This window comes from Myotis yumanensis, unplaced genomic scaffold, assembly GCF_028538775.1.
Source record: "Myotis yumanensis isolate MYYU_CA2020_CCGP unplaced genomic scaffold, mMyoYum1.0.hap1 SCAF_15, whole genome shotgun sequence".
Classification (NCBI taxonomy): Eukaryota; Metazoa; Chordata; class Mammalia; order Chiroptera; family Vespertilionidae; genus Myotis; species Myotis yumanensis.
The window spans coordinates 17,326,717-17,343,105 of record NW_027223766.1 but is presented as its reverse complement, the minus strand read 5'-3'; the positions used below and the strand labels follow the sequence as shown (position 1 = coordinate 17,343,105).

The 16,389-nt window shown below is 43.0% G+C and overlaps 1 protein-coding gene and 1 long non-coding RNA gene across 6 annotated transcripts in view; one reads left to right on the top strand and one right to left on the bottom strand.

The window, feature by feature from the left end:
- The window catches only part of SULF1 (sulfatase 1), a 158,334-nt gene extending 150,927 nt beyond the window's left edge, over nucleotides 1-7,407 (top strand). For 4 of the 5 annotated variants that reach the window (XM_070392196.1, XM_070392193.1, XM_070392194.1 and 1 more), the window contains one exon: nucleotides 5,149-5,277. In XM_070392196.1, the coding sequence (XP_070248297.1) occupies nucleotides 5,149-5,179 (31 nt within the window). In that variant the 3' untranslated portion in view covers nucleotides 5,180-5,277. Of the gene's footprint in view, nucleotides 1-5,148 lie in introns of all 5 variants that reach the window. The other variant, XM_070392197.1, reaches the window with a different exon arrangement.
- On the bottom strand, nucleotides 3,241-9,035 carry LOC138993103 (uncharacterized). Its single transcript, XR_011468227.1, has 3 exons — nucleotides 7,939-9,035; nucleotides 6,029-6,087; nucleotides 3,241-5,889 (listed from the first exon to the last, which is right to left on the bottom strand). It is a non-coding gene; the product is annotated as an uncharacterized lncRNA (long non-coding RNA).
- Nucleotides 9,036-16,389: the final 7,354 nt, after the last annotated feature.

Sequence of the window (16,389 nt, the reverse complement as noted above, 5' to 3'; positions counted from 1 at the left end):
TCATAAAAAGAGATTGGAAGTGTTCCTTCCTCTTGGATTTTTGGAATAGTTTGAGAAGAATAGATATTTGTTCCATAAGCCTTGGTTCTTTAAGATCTTTTTTTTTTTTTTTTTTTTAGAAAACTAATTGGGATGCATTGTTAAGCATGAAATATCATTACAAAAGCCTTTGAGAAAAATGACAAGCAAACCTGAAGAATTTAAAATTTGAAAATTCAAGTGTACTTTAGAAAATTTTTTTTGTACAAGATGGACTAAATAAGAGTTTTCAAACTACCTTCAGTTGTGTGTATTTTCAAAAACGAATCCTTGGACTTATTTAAAAGGTCTTCAAAAAGCAAGTCTGTTTCCTATTCAGCTTCATTACTTGTTTATGTGTTTTTTGCTGTGGTCTGTGTGTGTGTGTGTGTGTGTGTGTGTGTGTGTGGGAGGCAGGGGTAGCTGAAAGGCTTTTACTTACTCTGGTCATGTTGCCATTAGGACAAGCTCAGAGTAAGGACACAGCTCAGCAAGTGGCCCCCAAAACTCAGGAAATAATTTGTGGCTTGAGTTGAAAGCAATAATTTCTGTGTTGCAAAATAGTATAAGATTGACAGGGGCCGGGTGTTTATTTTTCCCATCGCCTGGGAGAGCTGCTGCTGCTGCCCTCTGGTGTCCAACACGAGCTCCTGGCGGCCGTGGTGTGGACCCGGCGGGGCACACACAGCGACAGGTCTGCTCCCTGGTCCTCTGTGCAGGCCAGCGGACCACAGCATGCTTCCCCCTCGACAACCATGCTCCTGTCCACTTGCGTTTGGTTCTTTGATTCATCTTCCCCTACAGCAGTGATGGCGAACCTATGACACGCGTGTCACTCTGACACGCGAACTCATTTTTTTGGTTGATTTTTCTTTGTTAAATGGCATTTAAATATATCAAATAAATATCAAAAATATAAGTCTTTGTTTTACTATGGTTGCAAATATCAAAAAATTTCTATATGTGACATGGCACCAGCATTAAGTTAGGGTTTTTCAAAATGCTGACACGCCGAGCTCAAAAGGTTCACCATCACTGCCCTATAGCAACAGCCCAGGCCTGGCAGATGGATGTGGGTGGCATAGCTGTGTGTTAGAGGCTGTTTCACACTATGGTTAGAGCACATTCGCTGGAGCCAGCCTGGGCTCGAACCCCAGCCTTGCGAGTAAGAAGCTGAGACCAGAGTTTGGCATGTCTCAAACCCTATCAATGATGGGCATTATTAGTAAGGTGTGCTCTGGGATGTACAACACTTACATGAAGGAGAGTATATGAAAGGGAATAGTGCCCTTCTCATTTCAGAGCATGCTGCCATATTTTATAAGAAACACAGAGAAATTATGCATCACCACCACCACGATCTCCATCACTCATTGGCAACCAGGTTTCCACACACAAACCCATTGTCTGCTCCACCGGAAACACTCAAGTCACTGCCCTGCCCCGCGTTGCCCTGGTGAAGCTTCCCTGGCGTCTCCTCTCCCTCACATCTCGGGACTCCATTGATTTTAAGCTGCCTTGCTGGCACTGCTGGGCTTTTCTGTTTAAGGTGCTTGACCAAGAGACGGGTCAAGGTCTGGGATTATAGGGGCTGGAAGTGAGGTCAGCCTCCCAAGGCGATGAGGATCCTCAGGGTCTGAGCTGTTAGGATGTGGGTCGGGCCACCGTGTGCACTTTGCACCCTGTACAGAAGTGCGCCTGGAGGGACGAGTAGGCACGGAAATGCAGCAGGAGCTCTGCTAGACAAGCCACGCCAACTGGTGGGTAAGTCTTGCTTCACACCACATGGCCACCCCACTCAGGATCAGGGTCCAGCTAAGCTCCCCATCCAAGCTGTAAGATAATGTTCATAACGTTAAGATACTGAGTCTTCATTCAAGAACAAAGGGTCTCTTTCTACTTGGTCAGGTACTTCCGGGTCTTTGGGAGGTTTCTGAAGTGTTTTCTTACCTGTGTTGCACGGTTCTTGTTAAGTTTATTGATAAGTACTTTACCTTCTTTGTTGCTATTATAAATAGGGCTTTCCTTCATTATTAAAACCTCTGATTATTATTTGTATTAATTTTTAGTCCACTTGACCTGTCTTGGATTGAGCATCTCCTATTATGTCTCTGTGTATTTCTCATTGTGTTTTCAATAGATAGCTGCTTCTTTATAAAGCTGGTTGCCCTTTTTCCCCCTTAGGAACTTAATAGAGTTAGTATTTTGGTCCTGTCGGTTGCCTTTGAACTTATACCTATTCAATGTCCCTAGTCCCTGTTTCATATTTAATCTTTTATTATCTCTTTAGTCAGTTTTTTTCTACATAAATCTTTTGTTATTTGTTATTGATTTTAGAGAGGAAGGGATAGAAACATTGATGAGAGACATCTACTGGCTGCCTCCTGCATGCCCCTTACTGGGGATTGAACTGGCAACCTGAGCATGTGCCTTGACTGGGAATTGAACCAGGGACCTCTTGGTTCATGGGTCGACGCTCAACCACTGAGTCACACCAGCCGAGCTTAATATAACCCATTTATTTTATAATCCCAAAACTTGAAATGAATTAAGCTAGACCCTAAATTTGCTGACTAGCATCCAAGTTTTCCATCTTTGGTCAGTTTTTAACAGAGTTCTTTGATTCCCAACTATTATTGAACTATACTCTGAATTAGCTCAGTCTCTTTCCGCTTTCCTATTTTTCTTCTCATTTCTAGTTTCACTTTGTCATATAAAATATTTTTTACCTCACTCCTACCTTTGCTTTACCCCAGACCTGATACAGGGTGGGGCAAAAGTAGCTTTACAGTTGAGTACTCAAAGCAGAGTTTTGGTTTTACTTTAAATCTTTATTGTTGAAAGTATTACATATATCCCGTTTCCCCCATTAGCCTGCCCCTGCCCCCCAGCAACCTATTGTCTGTCCATGGGTTATGCATATATGCATTCAAGTTAATTGGTTGATCTCTTCCCATCTTGCCCTGCCTTCCCTCTGACAGTCAGTTTGGTGCTTCTATGTCTCTAGTTCTATTTTTGTTCATCCGTTTGTTAGACTCCACATATGAATAAGATCATGTGATATTTGTCTTTCTCTGACTGGCTTATTTTGCTTAGCATAATGCTCTCCAGGCCCATCCATGCTGTTGCAAATGGTAAGATTTCTTTCTTACAGCTGTGTAGTGTTCAGTTGTATAGATGTACCACAGTTTTTTAATCCACTCACCTGCTGATGGGCACTTAGGCTGTTTCCAAATTGTAAATTGCGCTACTATGAACGTAGGGGTGCATATATCCTTTCTAATGTCTTAGGATATATTCCTAGAAGTGGGATCACTGGGTCAAATGGGAGTTCCACTTTTTTTATTTTGGGGGGGAATTCCATACTGTTTTCCACAGAGGCTGCACCAGTCTGCAGAGTTTATTCTTATATTATTATTTATTGTATTATTTTCCATACAAACAACTCTAAACCTACTTTTGCCTGCCCCTCATATTAAATGCTCACCACCAATCCTTTGGCTGAGGTTTCCCCAGTGATTTTTTTGGTTGAATGAAACTCATCTGCTAGAAGACTATTGGAGAAGAGCTGACATGCACAGTATCCCGTGCATGCTTACATTTTTTTTGGAACTGTTTTTCTAGAGCCTGATACTTGCAGGAGAGCTCGTCTGGACATAGCAGCCTTGGCTCATACTCTAATTTCTGACTGAATGTGGCTTTCACCTCCGCAGATGCTTGATTGCATTTACTTGGCAGTGTTGTGTTGTATCTTTTTTCACTTTATAGTTTGTTTTGGCAGGGGCATTTTCATAAAAGGATGGATTCCTTATTTTCTGTTATAATAATTTTGTGTAAATGTAGGCTGCTTTTACTAATTTCACGAGTTTGAAGTATTTACAATTTCTAATTTAAGAGGATCTTTTTCCGGCAGTGTAGCCACATATACTTTTTCGTGTATTATTTGGGGGTGGGAGTGGGAAAGATCGCATGTCCTCCAATTTTTTATTCCTATTTTTCTTGCAGGACCTGAAATGTCCCTCCTTTTATTTCCTTTTTCCTTTATGATCTGGTTTCCAAAGGGTGTATCTCCCTTCCTCTGTATCCTTTTCTCCCAAAAGCCATGCCTTTCACACAGCCACCTTGATGCATGCACATTTAAGTCCCTTCCTTGGGGTCACCTCTGTGATGTACCAGGACTCTACCGTATTTTATACTTCAGGTGACATTCTTTCCAGTGATGGTTTCAAATCAATTCTTGGCTCCATCCTCGCCTCCTTCTGCTCTCGTCCATACTGTTTTCTAGGGCTTGTGCCCAAAATGTGTCATGCAGTTCTGCTGAGATTTGGTATTAACATTTTTTGCTTACAGGTGATTTGAAGGTTATGTAAGTTTTCTTCTAGTTAAACTGAGATTTGGGGTTTTGTTTAGTTTTAGTTCTTTTTCCTGTCGATCTGGATTGCTAGTTACTGCATTAATCTAGGCCACAACTAGAGAAAAGATGGTGTTTTCTGCAGGACTGTGGTCATCTCAGTGATGTAGAAAGATCTGAGCGAGAGAAAGGGGGTGCATTCTCTGCATACTGTGAAAACCACTGAAAGACTGATTTATCATAGGATTTTTAGGGCAAAAAAACACACACAAAGAAATAGATTTAAGTATTTGATTTGAAGAGTTTAGTTGCATTCAATTTTGTTAAACAAAGTACCAGGTGATATAAAATAAAAATATCTTCCTAAGCTCTGCCTAATACTTTCAAATCCATCATTTACCCAGCAACCCCAGAAGAAATAAAGGTTTTATCACACAAGCATTCCCATGTTTGACAGATGAGGGAACCAGGACTCAGAGACTTACACAATTTCATGGTTACAGAGTTGGCTTGAGTAGAGCCAGGGGTAAAACATGAGCCTCTAACTTCACCTAGTCGTAGCCGTTAACACAAAATTGGGAAGAAGATCAAACAAGTGATATCATTCATTCGATCACTTTTGTACCCTAAGGCCACTCCTTGATAATAAATTACCAGGGTGAGATACGTTTCAGTGTTATACTTCAAATTGATTTGCTCTGTAAAAACAATGCCAGCTGCTTGTCTGAAAGTAGGAAATCTTTTCTCCACTAATAATCCATCTTCCTCTCTCTCCACAGAGGACAGTTATGGGATGGATGGGAAGGTTAGCCTTCCCAGTCCCACTGCAGACATCGGCGGGCAAGGCCTGGAGGGTTTATACAGCATAAAGGAAAGCATCTATGAGCACAGACAGAACTACAGACTCAGTCTGGCTGACTGGACTACTTACTTGGAGGATGTAGATAGAGTATTTGCACTGCTGAACAGTCACCACGAGCAAAAGAAAACAAATAAGACTACAACTGCTCGAAGTGATGGGTTCCTGGCTGTATCTGCTGAGCCCTCTGTGCCGGTAGAGATGGCCTCTGCTGAGTCAGAAGAAGACCCAAGCCCTACGGTTGAGGAAGCCCCTCATTTGACGTTGCCAGCCGACCTTCAAACCCTGCATTTGAACCGACCAACATTCAGTCCGGAGAGTAAACTTGAATGGAATAACGACATTCCAGAAGTTAGTCGTTTGGATTCTGAACACTGGAGAAATCATAAAACTGACCAATGGATGGAGCACGAAGAGGTGAGTCATCTTGAACTTGACCTCAGTGGTGGTGACATGCCAGAGCTGGTGCTCAAACTCGACCCCAGGCTGCAGCCCATCAGCTGGTACCAGAAAGGCCTTCCCCGGGATGGTGGTCCGGGAGAAGATGTTTCCGAAGATCAGCTGTATCTTCCTGGGCATTCTGACCCGGATTCCACTCCTCAGACGATCGAAGTGTCCACCTCGGAGCAGCCTAGTAACGCCAGCGGCATGGAGAGCATGTCTAACGAGGTGGAGAAAAGTCACAGAAGGGAGACTGGTTAGACAAAATTGTTACCTTACCCTAAACACAGTATTAACTTTTTATCAGTAAATAAAGGCAATCGAGACAACCAACATTCCAAGCTACCCTAGGTACCTGCCTGCAGTAGACGTCAGTGCGCATGCGAGCGGACGCACAAGGAACCGGTGCTGTAATTCACTGTGTCAAGGTGAGAAAGAAAGGTAATTTGTGGATTTTTGTTGGTTTAGTGGATACTAAAACAGTATTAACTTTGCAAAGTTGTAGAGACCTGCATATACAAATGCTATCCACCAAGATGGCTAGAATTGTGCCTTCCTGCATTTCTGAAACTGGATGTCCTCGGTGAAACTTTCAACACACTTCCCACTGCCTGCATCATGTGGTTTGGACTCATTTTTAACCACTGGAATTTTTCAATGCCATCACTTTTAGGTCAATGATTTTGCACTTTGAGATCTAAAAGCCACGTCTGTTTGGCTAGTCTTTTTTTTTTTTTTTTTTTTTTACAGGCTTGTCACAGTCTCACTGCTTGCTCTCAGTGTGACAAATTAAAATAGACCCCCAAGGATGACACACAGTATGGATCCCATATTGTTTAACATACGCTTTTGCCAGAAAATATTGCATGTGGTTTCCCTTGACTTGCTAAAACTAATTAGCAGAAAGGCATGGCTAATGTTAGCAGCAAAAATAAATAAGCAAAACAAAGATCACTTGCTCTCTCTGTGCCTAGCCTCAAAGTGTTCATCATATACTTAAGATAGCTAAATTTTTATTTTCTTAACAGGATAAAAGGACTAAAGATTCCCCTCCATCTTTGTTTTGTTTTCTCGGCCTGGCTAATAAGCTTAAGTGTTGAGAAAATATATTTTGTTTTGAATTTATATACGGAATTTTTCCAATAAAACATACTCGTGAATGTTTCATAATTTAAACACATATATTGTATGATTAAGACCTTCACCAAGTTCTGATTTTTTAAAGGCATAGTTCAAAACGTGTTCTTGAAAACATTCTTATTATGTATTAGATTTTTAAAGACCAGCAAAAGGATTACCTCATTGAAAGTTATCAGTATCCTAATCAACTTCCCAGTAATAGCTTAACAGTGATTTTCCTTTTAGATAAGTCAAACACATAGGTAAATTATGTTTTCTTTAAGTGTTTAAGGTAAACTCTTTTAAAGATAATTTACCATGGTATAGCTGAATCTTCGATAACTTTAAGTCCTTATTGTAGACTCTGTACATATGTTAAAATTCACTAGCTCTTTATCAGATGTGTGTGCCACCGGCTGAATGACAGAGGAAACATATTTATGGTCATGAATGATATGCTTTGTAAAAAGGCTTCAAGTTATTAAGAAGCATACCATGTTGTTTTTTTAAATCTTGTGTAATATTCTGTAATACTTTTATAGAACAATTCTGGCTTCAGGAAAGTCTAGAAGCATTATTTCTTGAAATAAAAGGTGTTTAAACTTTACCTGTTTCAGAGGAATGAACTGGACCACGTTCTTGAGGTACACCCATTCCTTATAGTAAAACTAAGTCCTGATCTCAATTGACATGAATAGTAGCCGTAGCAGTAAAAATGACCGAAAGTCCGTGTGTTACAGAACATTCTCAGGTCAGGGATCACAGCATAGATTTTTGTCTCATGGCTGTCAGGAGAATGTGATGGACAGCACAGGAGCACACCCCCCACCAAAGGCAGTTTGGGTTCTTTGGGGACCATGGACTGTGGTGGGGACCTAACCACCCTCCAAAACCTCGAGTTTTCTGATGGACAGAGTCCATGCACTTCCTTCTCCAGATTTCCTGAGGACCTTTCCCCCTCAGGAAGAGCTGCTAACAATTCCCGTCCAGAAATCAGAAATCTCTGGTAGTAAAGGGGGAAAAAGCAAAGGACTTTGGGAGCTGCCAGTTCAGTCCTCGGATAACTGAGGAAGCCATCTGTATTGTTAGAGCTGCCATGAGAGAACATCACAGACTGGATGCCTGAAACGACAGAAACGTATTTTCTCACCGTTCTGGAGGCTGGAAGCAAGACCTGGGGGCAGGGCTGGTTTCTCTTGAGGCCTCTCTCCTTGGCTTGCAGATGGGCCACCTTCTCGCTGCGTCCTCGCATGGCCTTTTCCCTGTTCATGCACATCCTCTCTCTCACCAGTCGATGACCTCATTTAACCTTTGGAGATTAGGACTTCAATATGTGAATTTAGAGGAGACACAATCCAGTCCACAACCCCAGCATTTCATCAAGAGTCCCAGGTAATGGTGTTGTCCAAAGGCATGTCATTGTGCCCTCTTTCTTTCCTGTAAAATGTGTCTAGGCCAAAGGTTGCTCTCCTGGAGAAAATTACATTTTAGTTCAATTCGATAACCATGGAGTACCAGCTATCTGTAAAGGGCCCTTACAGACTGGCTAGCCAACTGGCCTCAGTTGGATCTGGGAGGAGGCTAATGCTCAGAAGGTCTGAGCAAGTGTCCCACCTGCCCATTCCGTACAGACATAGAAGACGAAGAGACTAGCAGAGGCAAAGGCCAGCCCCTCCCCACTTTCTCAACACATATGCTCATGCACATTCTCTCTCCCCCTCTCTCACACACACATACCAGATTAGGGAAGAAAGGCCGTTAGGGGAACCCCATTTGATTAGGAGTAATAGAACAATGACCATGAAATTGGACCTAACTTCATGGCAAACTCTAATTTTTACTATCTGTGTGAGCTTAAGAAAAGTCACATAACCTCTTGAAAATAGCTTCCTCAATTGTAAAATGAGAGGTTTGAATTTAAAATAGAAAATGCATAGCATATGTGCTTGCTTTTCACAAAATGTGCCCAGGGAAGACATTGCTAATGCGTAGACACTTTGCCATTAAGCCAGAGCATCGATGCCCACTCTGCCTCAGCCAGCTACCACCAACACTGCAGGTCTGGTGTTGGCATGCAAGACAGAAACCTGTCCTATCCAAACCAGATAATGACTGAGGCTCCTCCCAGCTTTCTATAAAGAAATCGCCTATAACCACCGACATCTGCAGGGTGTTTTAAGAAAGAAGGAATGAATACTTATCACTCCCATTCCACACCAAACATACCTTTTAAGAAGTTAAAAATTAATGCTTACTTTTCAGGACTTGCTTTAGAGCTGATATGGTCTCAGATATAAGAAGATCTTCCATTTCCCAAATTAGTCCAGTTCTGCTTGATATTTTCAAATTTCATTTCAATAGAAAACAAAGATCTTCAGTTAATAATCAAAATATCTGGAGCAATTAATACCATGATGTGGTCCACTAGCCTGGTGCATTGGATATGAACTTATAGAAGCTGCTATGGAAGCTGCAATCGCCCCCTCGACCCCTTTCCCATCTCTAGCCTCTCCCACCTCCAACACATCCCACACCCACTGCCAGGTGAGCCTGTCATTACCGTGGCTCAGATCTCAGCCTCTGACTCAGAAATCTTCAATGATTTCGTAACTTCCTCTGTGAAGCTCTAGCCTAAGCATGTCAAACTCAAAGGCTAACACGGGCCAAATAAACAAGGCATGTGGCCCACGGGCCGCAAGTTTGACATGTTTGCTCTAGCCTTTCATCCACCCACCTGCTCCCCCTCCACCTCACCCGTCACTACCAGTTTCCCCTGGATTGGCACCATCTTCCCAGGTCTTAATTTTTCTCCACTTTCCATCTATCCTCCTGGGGTTTATCCCCATTCACCATCTCAACCTATAGAAATCCCACCCATCTTCAATTCCCATATTATTTGAAGTTTTGCTTTTCCTTCCCATGTAAATTTCCCTGTTCTCCTCCAACCCTGGATATAATATCTCCTCCATTTTACACGGTCCCCCAGGTAAAGAAACACCAATGTTGTATCAAGTCTGGGGCCAACAGAGTGAGAATAACTGGCCACATGCATAGCCTTGCTCCTTCCCCCATTTCAGACCAAGAAACTTACCTAGTTCCTCTTAAAGGGCTGGCTCATGAACTTACTTGGACTCAATCCCTCTGAGCTCCAGTGCTGGGGTGCCGGCTTGAAAGGAACCAGGGACATTCGGGGAGGAAATGGATTGTCTGGCATCAGGGCAAGAACTCGGGGGTGGCTTTCTTCCAGTCAGGGGTGTTTGCAGGGGTCATTTTTCCTACGCTGACACCTCCACCTTCGCAGAGCTGACAGGCAGCCATATCTGAGTCTCCATCAGCCTGGCTCACACAGTTCACTCTGCCCTAGTGATTCCCTGAGACCCTACCCCATTCAATTTGCAGCCCCACTCAAGCTGTTTGCCATATGAATGGCCTCAGGCTACAGACTTTGCTAATCTCTCTTAAAAAAGCAGTAGCTGGCATAGCATACCCCATACCTTTCAATAAAAGACCCAATACCCAGCACTAGCACCAGCCTGCCTTACTTCAAAGCTGTGCCTCAGATGGGCACTCCAAACCCAATACAAGCAGCAGCCATCTGCAGATATCTCTGTAGCTCCTGCCGGGTGGCTCCAGGCAGTGGTTGATGTCGCACCTCCCAGGAGTTCCCAAAGCCAGCGCATCCAGTGGCCAGCTTCAGAACATACCAGATTACAACTCTACACACCCACAAGCAACACACTCAAGGGAAGGGGCAAGCTCAGTGAGCACCAAAGCCCCATTGAAGCAAGTCCTGCTCCATAGGAGTGTCTCCTGCACAGGTGCTCTTCCACTGTAGTCGCAGCTGGTCCTCACAGCCAATTGGCCTGGGGGTCAATTCCTCCCAGTGATGCCAACAGTAATCAAGACTCAACTACAAGACTGTGCACACAGCCCACACAGGGGTACACCTAGAGTGCCCAGCTCTGGTGACTGGGGAGGCTGAGCCACTGGGCCCTACAGGTCACCTACTACACAAGACCATTCTACTAATTACCAGGAGACATAGCCACTCTATCTAATACATAGAAACAAACAGGGAAGCAGCCAAAATGCGGAGACAAAGAAACATGTCACAAGTGAAAGAACAAGAAATCTCCAGAAAAATATCTAAATGAAATTGAAGCAAGCAAACTAGATAAGAAAAAGCTAAAGGAGTTCATCACCACCAAACCAGTATTACATGAAATGTTGAAGGGCATTCTAGAAAAGAGAAGAAAAAAAATGATAGAAAATATGAACAGTAAAATGGCAATAAATACATATCAACAATTGAATCTAAAAATCAAAATAAATGAACAAGAAATATAATGAACAAAGTAAACTGATGAATAAAATAGAATCAGAGACATGGAAACATGGAACAGACTGACAAATATCAGAGGGAAGGGGGGAGGGCAGGAAGGGATTAACCAAAGATCTTATATGCATCTATGCGTTACCTACGGACACAGACAATAGGGTGGTGAAGGCCTTGGGTGGGGCAGGAACTGGGTGGAGGGGGGAAGAAGGGGAAGAAAAGGGGGACATCTGTAATACTCTCAACAGTAAAGATTTAAAAATAATAATAATAAAAGAAACGTACCCAATGTGACCATTGGTTAGTATTAATCAACTCACCTCGTTGTGTTGTTGATGTTGAACAGTTTGCCAGCATAATACCTTGGCCTCAGAGTGAGTCCAGTGTTGTATGAAGTAGATAGAATGACTTTCAAAAATCAGATTTTTTTCCTGCTGGGACATCTCTGATCCCAGATGTTAGGGAAGCACTGCAGAAGGGTAGGTACAAAGGGAGCTACAGAGTTGAAGTCTTTCGTGCTGAGCACCACCTCATTTTTCTGCTGGCAAATGGGAGTGGTGAGCAGAGGTATCTACCTTCTGTTCTGAATTACCAGCCCTCACACGGGTCGGCCTCCCAGAACTCTGGAGAATCTGCATCCTCTACCCCAATCCTCTTCTCCCACATTACCTCCCAACAACCAACAGTTCACATGACCCAGAACCAGAGTGCAACCAATCCAACCACTAATAGGAGGGAGATGTCATCCAATTTGCCACTTTAAATCAATATGTATGTGGTTAACTAAGAGCCCCAGGCAACTCAAGCCCAGGAACCGGAAGAGCCCAGAGATTAGCAGAGCATGTAGTTTCCATACCGACCAGTAGATGGCGCTGTAATGCAACTAAAGACATTTTGGCTGGGAGCCAGGACCTGGCCCCTGGCAGACCTGCCACTGAATTGATTTCTAAAGTAGCTTCACTACCACTTAGACAAGAACACATCTAGAACAGCATGATCCACAGCAGGCTTGCTCTTTCTTCAGTGCCTAGGATCCTAGCCAAGCCAGCAGGCCAATGAACGGTCTTAGCATTCTACTGATTTATATGGATATCATGAGTTGGAACTATGTCAAACTTTGACATTTAAATTCAAAAGTGAGCACCGAATATTGATTGCCTTGCTTTCCAATGACTTTGTGCAATTAAAAATGTTTGTTGGCTCCCACAGGCCCTGTCTGCCCAGCTGACAGTTTTAAAAACAAGAGAGGAATTGGGTGCTTTTTAATAGCTCTTAAAACGCTGAGGTCAGACCAAGTCTGGGCTAAAGCAGTAGCTACCTCATAATCTTTCCTCCCTCATTTCTCAAAAAGAAACTTTTCCCCATGTACTTATTTCAAAAAAAACAAAAAACACAATTTACAGACTGGTTCTGTCTCTCCCATGGAAGTGTGAGATATTAAAGGAATTAAAGAGGAACCTTTTGCCTAAACTGCACACAAAATTGTGGAGAGGCTGGTAGATTGGAGCAGGGGGTACTATGTGCTCTTTGCATAATGGCTCCCTTGATGAATGCACAAAGCCACTGTGAGAAATAAGCATTTATCCAGAAGTCAACAGACATACTGCACTCCCCAATAGCATGTATCTTGAGCCACTGTGACTCTTCAGTTCCGCCGTGCAGGGGGTGACGAGGTAAGAAAGGGAAATCGATTAGCCGCTCTCCACCTATCCAGTGCTCAAGGCGGCCTCCTAACTATAAAATATAACCACTCTGTGCTTCGGCCCATGGGTCAAGCTGTTACTTCCACGCTCCTTTACCTCCTTCCGCCTCTCACTCAAAAGTCTCAGATGCCAGTGTCCTTGCAAAACTCTGCCTTCCGTCGGAAGAGACCAGGAAACCCAGTGCTTGCCCCCAAGGGTGGAGTCTGAGCTCACGTTCCTGCTCCAATTTCAGACCAGTTCGTGGGCGCTTTAGCAGCGATGAACTCCATCCGTGGAGGTTGGGGAAAGGGAGTTTTAACTGTTTTGTTGGCAAAGTTTGGACAGTCACTCCTTCAGAAATCATTCATTTTTATGCTTGAGACTTGGAACTTCCCTTGTTTACCAATTTTTAGAAGAATGAATTGGATTCCTTTGGGAATTCTTCTTAATTTGTCATGGCCAACTGTGTGGCAAAAAGAAAAAAAACGAATACCTACCAAATGCTCACCATTTGCTCCCGTACACATCCAGGATCCCAGAAGTTAGGCAGGGATGTGCAACTGGTTCAGACAATGCAATGTGACAAGTGTCACTTCTGGGCTGAGAAAGAGAAAAGGCCATTGCCTTCTCTGGGCTCTTTCTTTCCTTGCTCAGCAAAGATGACCAACCCTGAAGGTTCCAGATGGTGCAGCTTCAAGATAGTAGAACCTCACCCGAGCAGGTTTGGCTCAGTGCATAGAGTGTCGCCCTGCGGACCAAAGGGTCCCAGGTTCAATTCCAGGCAAGGGCATGTACCTCAGTTGCAGGCTCCTCCCTGGCCCAGGCCCTGGTCAGGGAGTGTGCAGGAGGCAACCAATCCATGTATTTCTCTCACATTGATGTTTCTCTGTCTTTCCCTCTCTCTTCCACTCTCTCTAAAAATAAATGGGGAAAAAACAAACACAAAAATGATGGTAAAACCTCTGTCAGGCTGGGCCCTTGAGGACATGTACATGGAACACACCCATAGAACCATGTCATGGAAATAAGTAGCAAACTTTTATGCTATGGAGCCACTGAGATTTGGCAGTTAGCATGTTTTTAAGCATAATTCAGCTTATCTTAACTAGCATAAACCTTTTTCAAGGCACATAGTTCTTCAGGGCCAAAGTCTGAATTTAAATTAAGCGATGGACTACTTAAAATTACTCTCTGGTGACTCAATGAAAAATGTGCTCCTGCAGGCTCTTAAAACTATAGTCTTAATAGATGACATGTAGGACATTTGACTTCAAGGCAGAATTATCAGTTAAATAAGGAGTTCATTACCACTATTTTTCAGAGCAGTGGTGGGCTATTTAATCCAATCAAACCCCTGGGTCTTCATTGTGTGGAGGGATGATCACACCAGCTTCACTGCTTCGTCTCTTCACACAACAAAAATCGTAAGAGACAAACTACTTTCAATCCAACACACTTTATTCTTATTTTTTTAACTTTTTTTCTCAATTTTCAGTGATCAAGTATTCAAGATGTTGTAAACCGAGGTCGATTAGTACATTGACAATAGATTTCATTAAACACAAGGAAATTATACATATTTTAAATTACCCTAAGAGGTCACCAAATAAATACTCATTTTTTAAATCGCAAAATCAGAATTCTTTATGCAACAACTCAAAACAGCCTTTCATCACAGGCATACACACCTCTACACACAAAACACACACACACGCGCTGAACACACACTCCATTAGGATCCTGACGCCAGCTGGTTTGACACAGTATCACATCTCCTTTAAAGAACTAGAGGCTGACCTGCCTGTTCGTGCTTCTATCTGACATTTGGGGTTTGGGGTGGAGGTATGTATTTTAAGAGAAATGCTCACTATAAAATCTTACCAATTATTCTTATTTTTCTTTTCTAGATACAAACTTTAAACTTTTGTTCACCCCTTTGGTTTAACACAGTGGTTCTCAACCTTCCTAATGCCGCAACCCTTTAATACAGTTCCGCATGTTGTGGTGACCCCCCACCATAAAATTATTTTCGTTGCTACTTCATAACTGTAATTTTGCTACTGTTATGAATCATAATGTAAATATCTGATATGCAGGATGTATTTTCATTGTTACAAATTGAACATAATTAAAGCATAGTGATTAATCACAAAAACAATATGTAATTATATATGTGTTTTCTGATGGTCTTAGGTGACCCCTGTGAAAGGGTCGTTCGACCCCCAAAGGGATCGCGACCCACAGGTTGAGAACCGCTGGAACATGTCCCTTCAATTACATTGGTTTTAGTTTTTAATATTTTCTCCTTCAATTTTCACATGTAATAGAATACCAGAAAAAAGGCAACACCTTCCAAACCCTAGTATCAAAAACACCTTACATGGGTGTGCGTTTTTAGAGAATAAGAAAAGATTATCTGAAATATTTTTCTCCTCTCTCAGAAATTATTTTTAGCATCTGATTATTCTTGCTAAAATAAATATCAAAAGCACTGAGTTTTTATAGAAAAAAAGATTTCCCCCTTACACCCTTCATTTTTGCAACGTCAAGTTCATGGATTATATGAAGTGACGAGAGTAATGAGTGTTTGTTTCCGGGAAGTTCAGAGTTTCAGAAGCAAAGCGCATGCAGTCCCTTATCAATGAAACACCGTGGATTCAGTGTCGGGTTTTTGTGGTGAGCATGCGTCATCAAATACTTCTAGCACCAAGGCATTCTTTTTAACGTTGTCAAAGCGAATACCCAGGGAGGGACTTCCTCATATTTGGCCCTTCTTAGGGCTGAGTAAAAATGAAGTGCTTAAAATAACACACACAGATCGGATTCCATTGTAGCGAGAAGTCTGGGATGGACACGGCTCGCAGCATCCTGGGAGATGGGGAAATAAGAGAACACAGAAAAGACATAAAGTGCTCAAGGCCGCTGACTTCACGGTCAGCCCTGGCACTCCCTTGGTTGGCCCGACAGAGAAAACACAAACACGTGTAAAGGCCACCAACTGGTCTGCATAACAGAGAACCGGCAAACCTGCAGAGTAGGCAATGCTGGGATTACACCGTATTGTGATGTCCACCTGCTACTGAGAATACGCAGTTGTGCACCAATACATCACTAGTTATGTTCGAGTTTCTGTGCCACTGAGGATGTTCTACCAACACACAAAATCACCAAGTAGAATTGGCCACCACCCTAGGCTTGGGCTCTCCACACCTCCTGGGCACACGCGAGGATTTCCACAAATGCTTTCGGTCCATTCAAACTACGAAGCTTCTCCCTGGTGCCCCTATGGCTGACACATAGCCAGCTCCCAAAGGCAATGTTCCGGCTCCAAGCCCCGCAAGGAATGCAAGCTGAAACTGCGGACTGAGGAAGAGCTTCTTGGTGGGCGGTGAGAACGGAGGGCTGCCCTCACCTCCGCCAGGCTCCTCCCTTCTCTGGGGCTGCACTTCCCATGCCTGCTCCTGTTTGGCACTGCACCTTCTGGCGGTCACAACCGGACGATGGTTTGGTACATTACACATAATGTTCTGTATATGTTCGCTTCACGTGTAACACTTTGTACTAGTATATGTTCATTTAAACC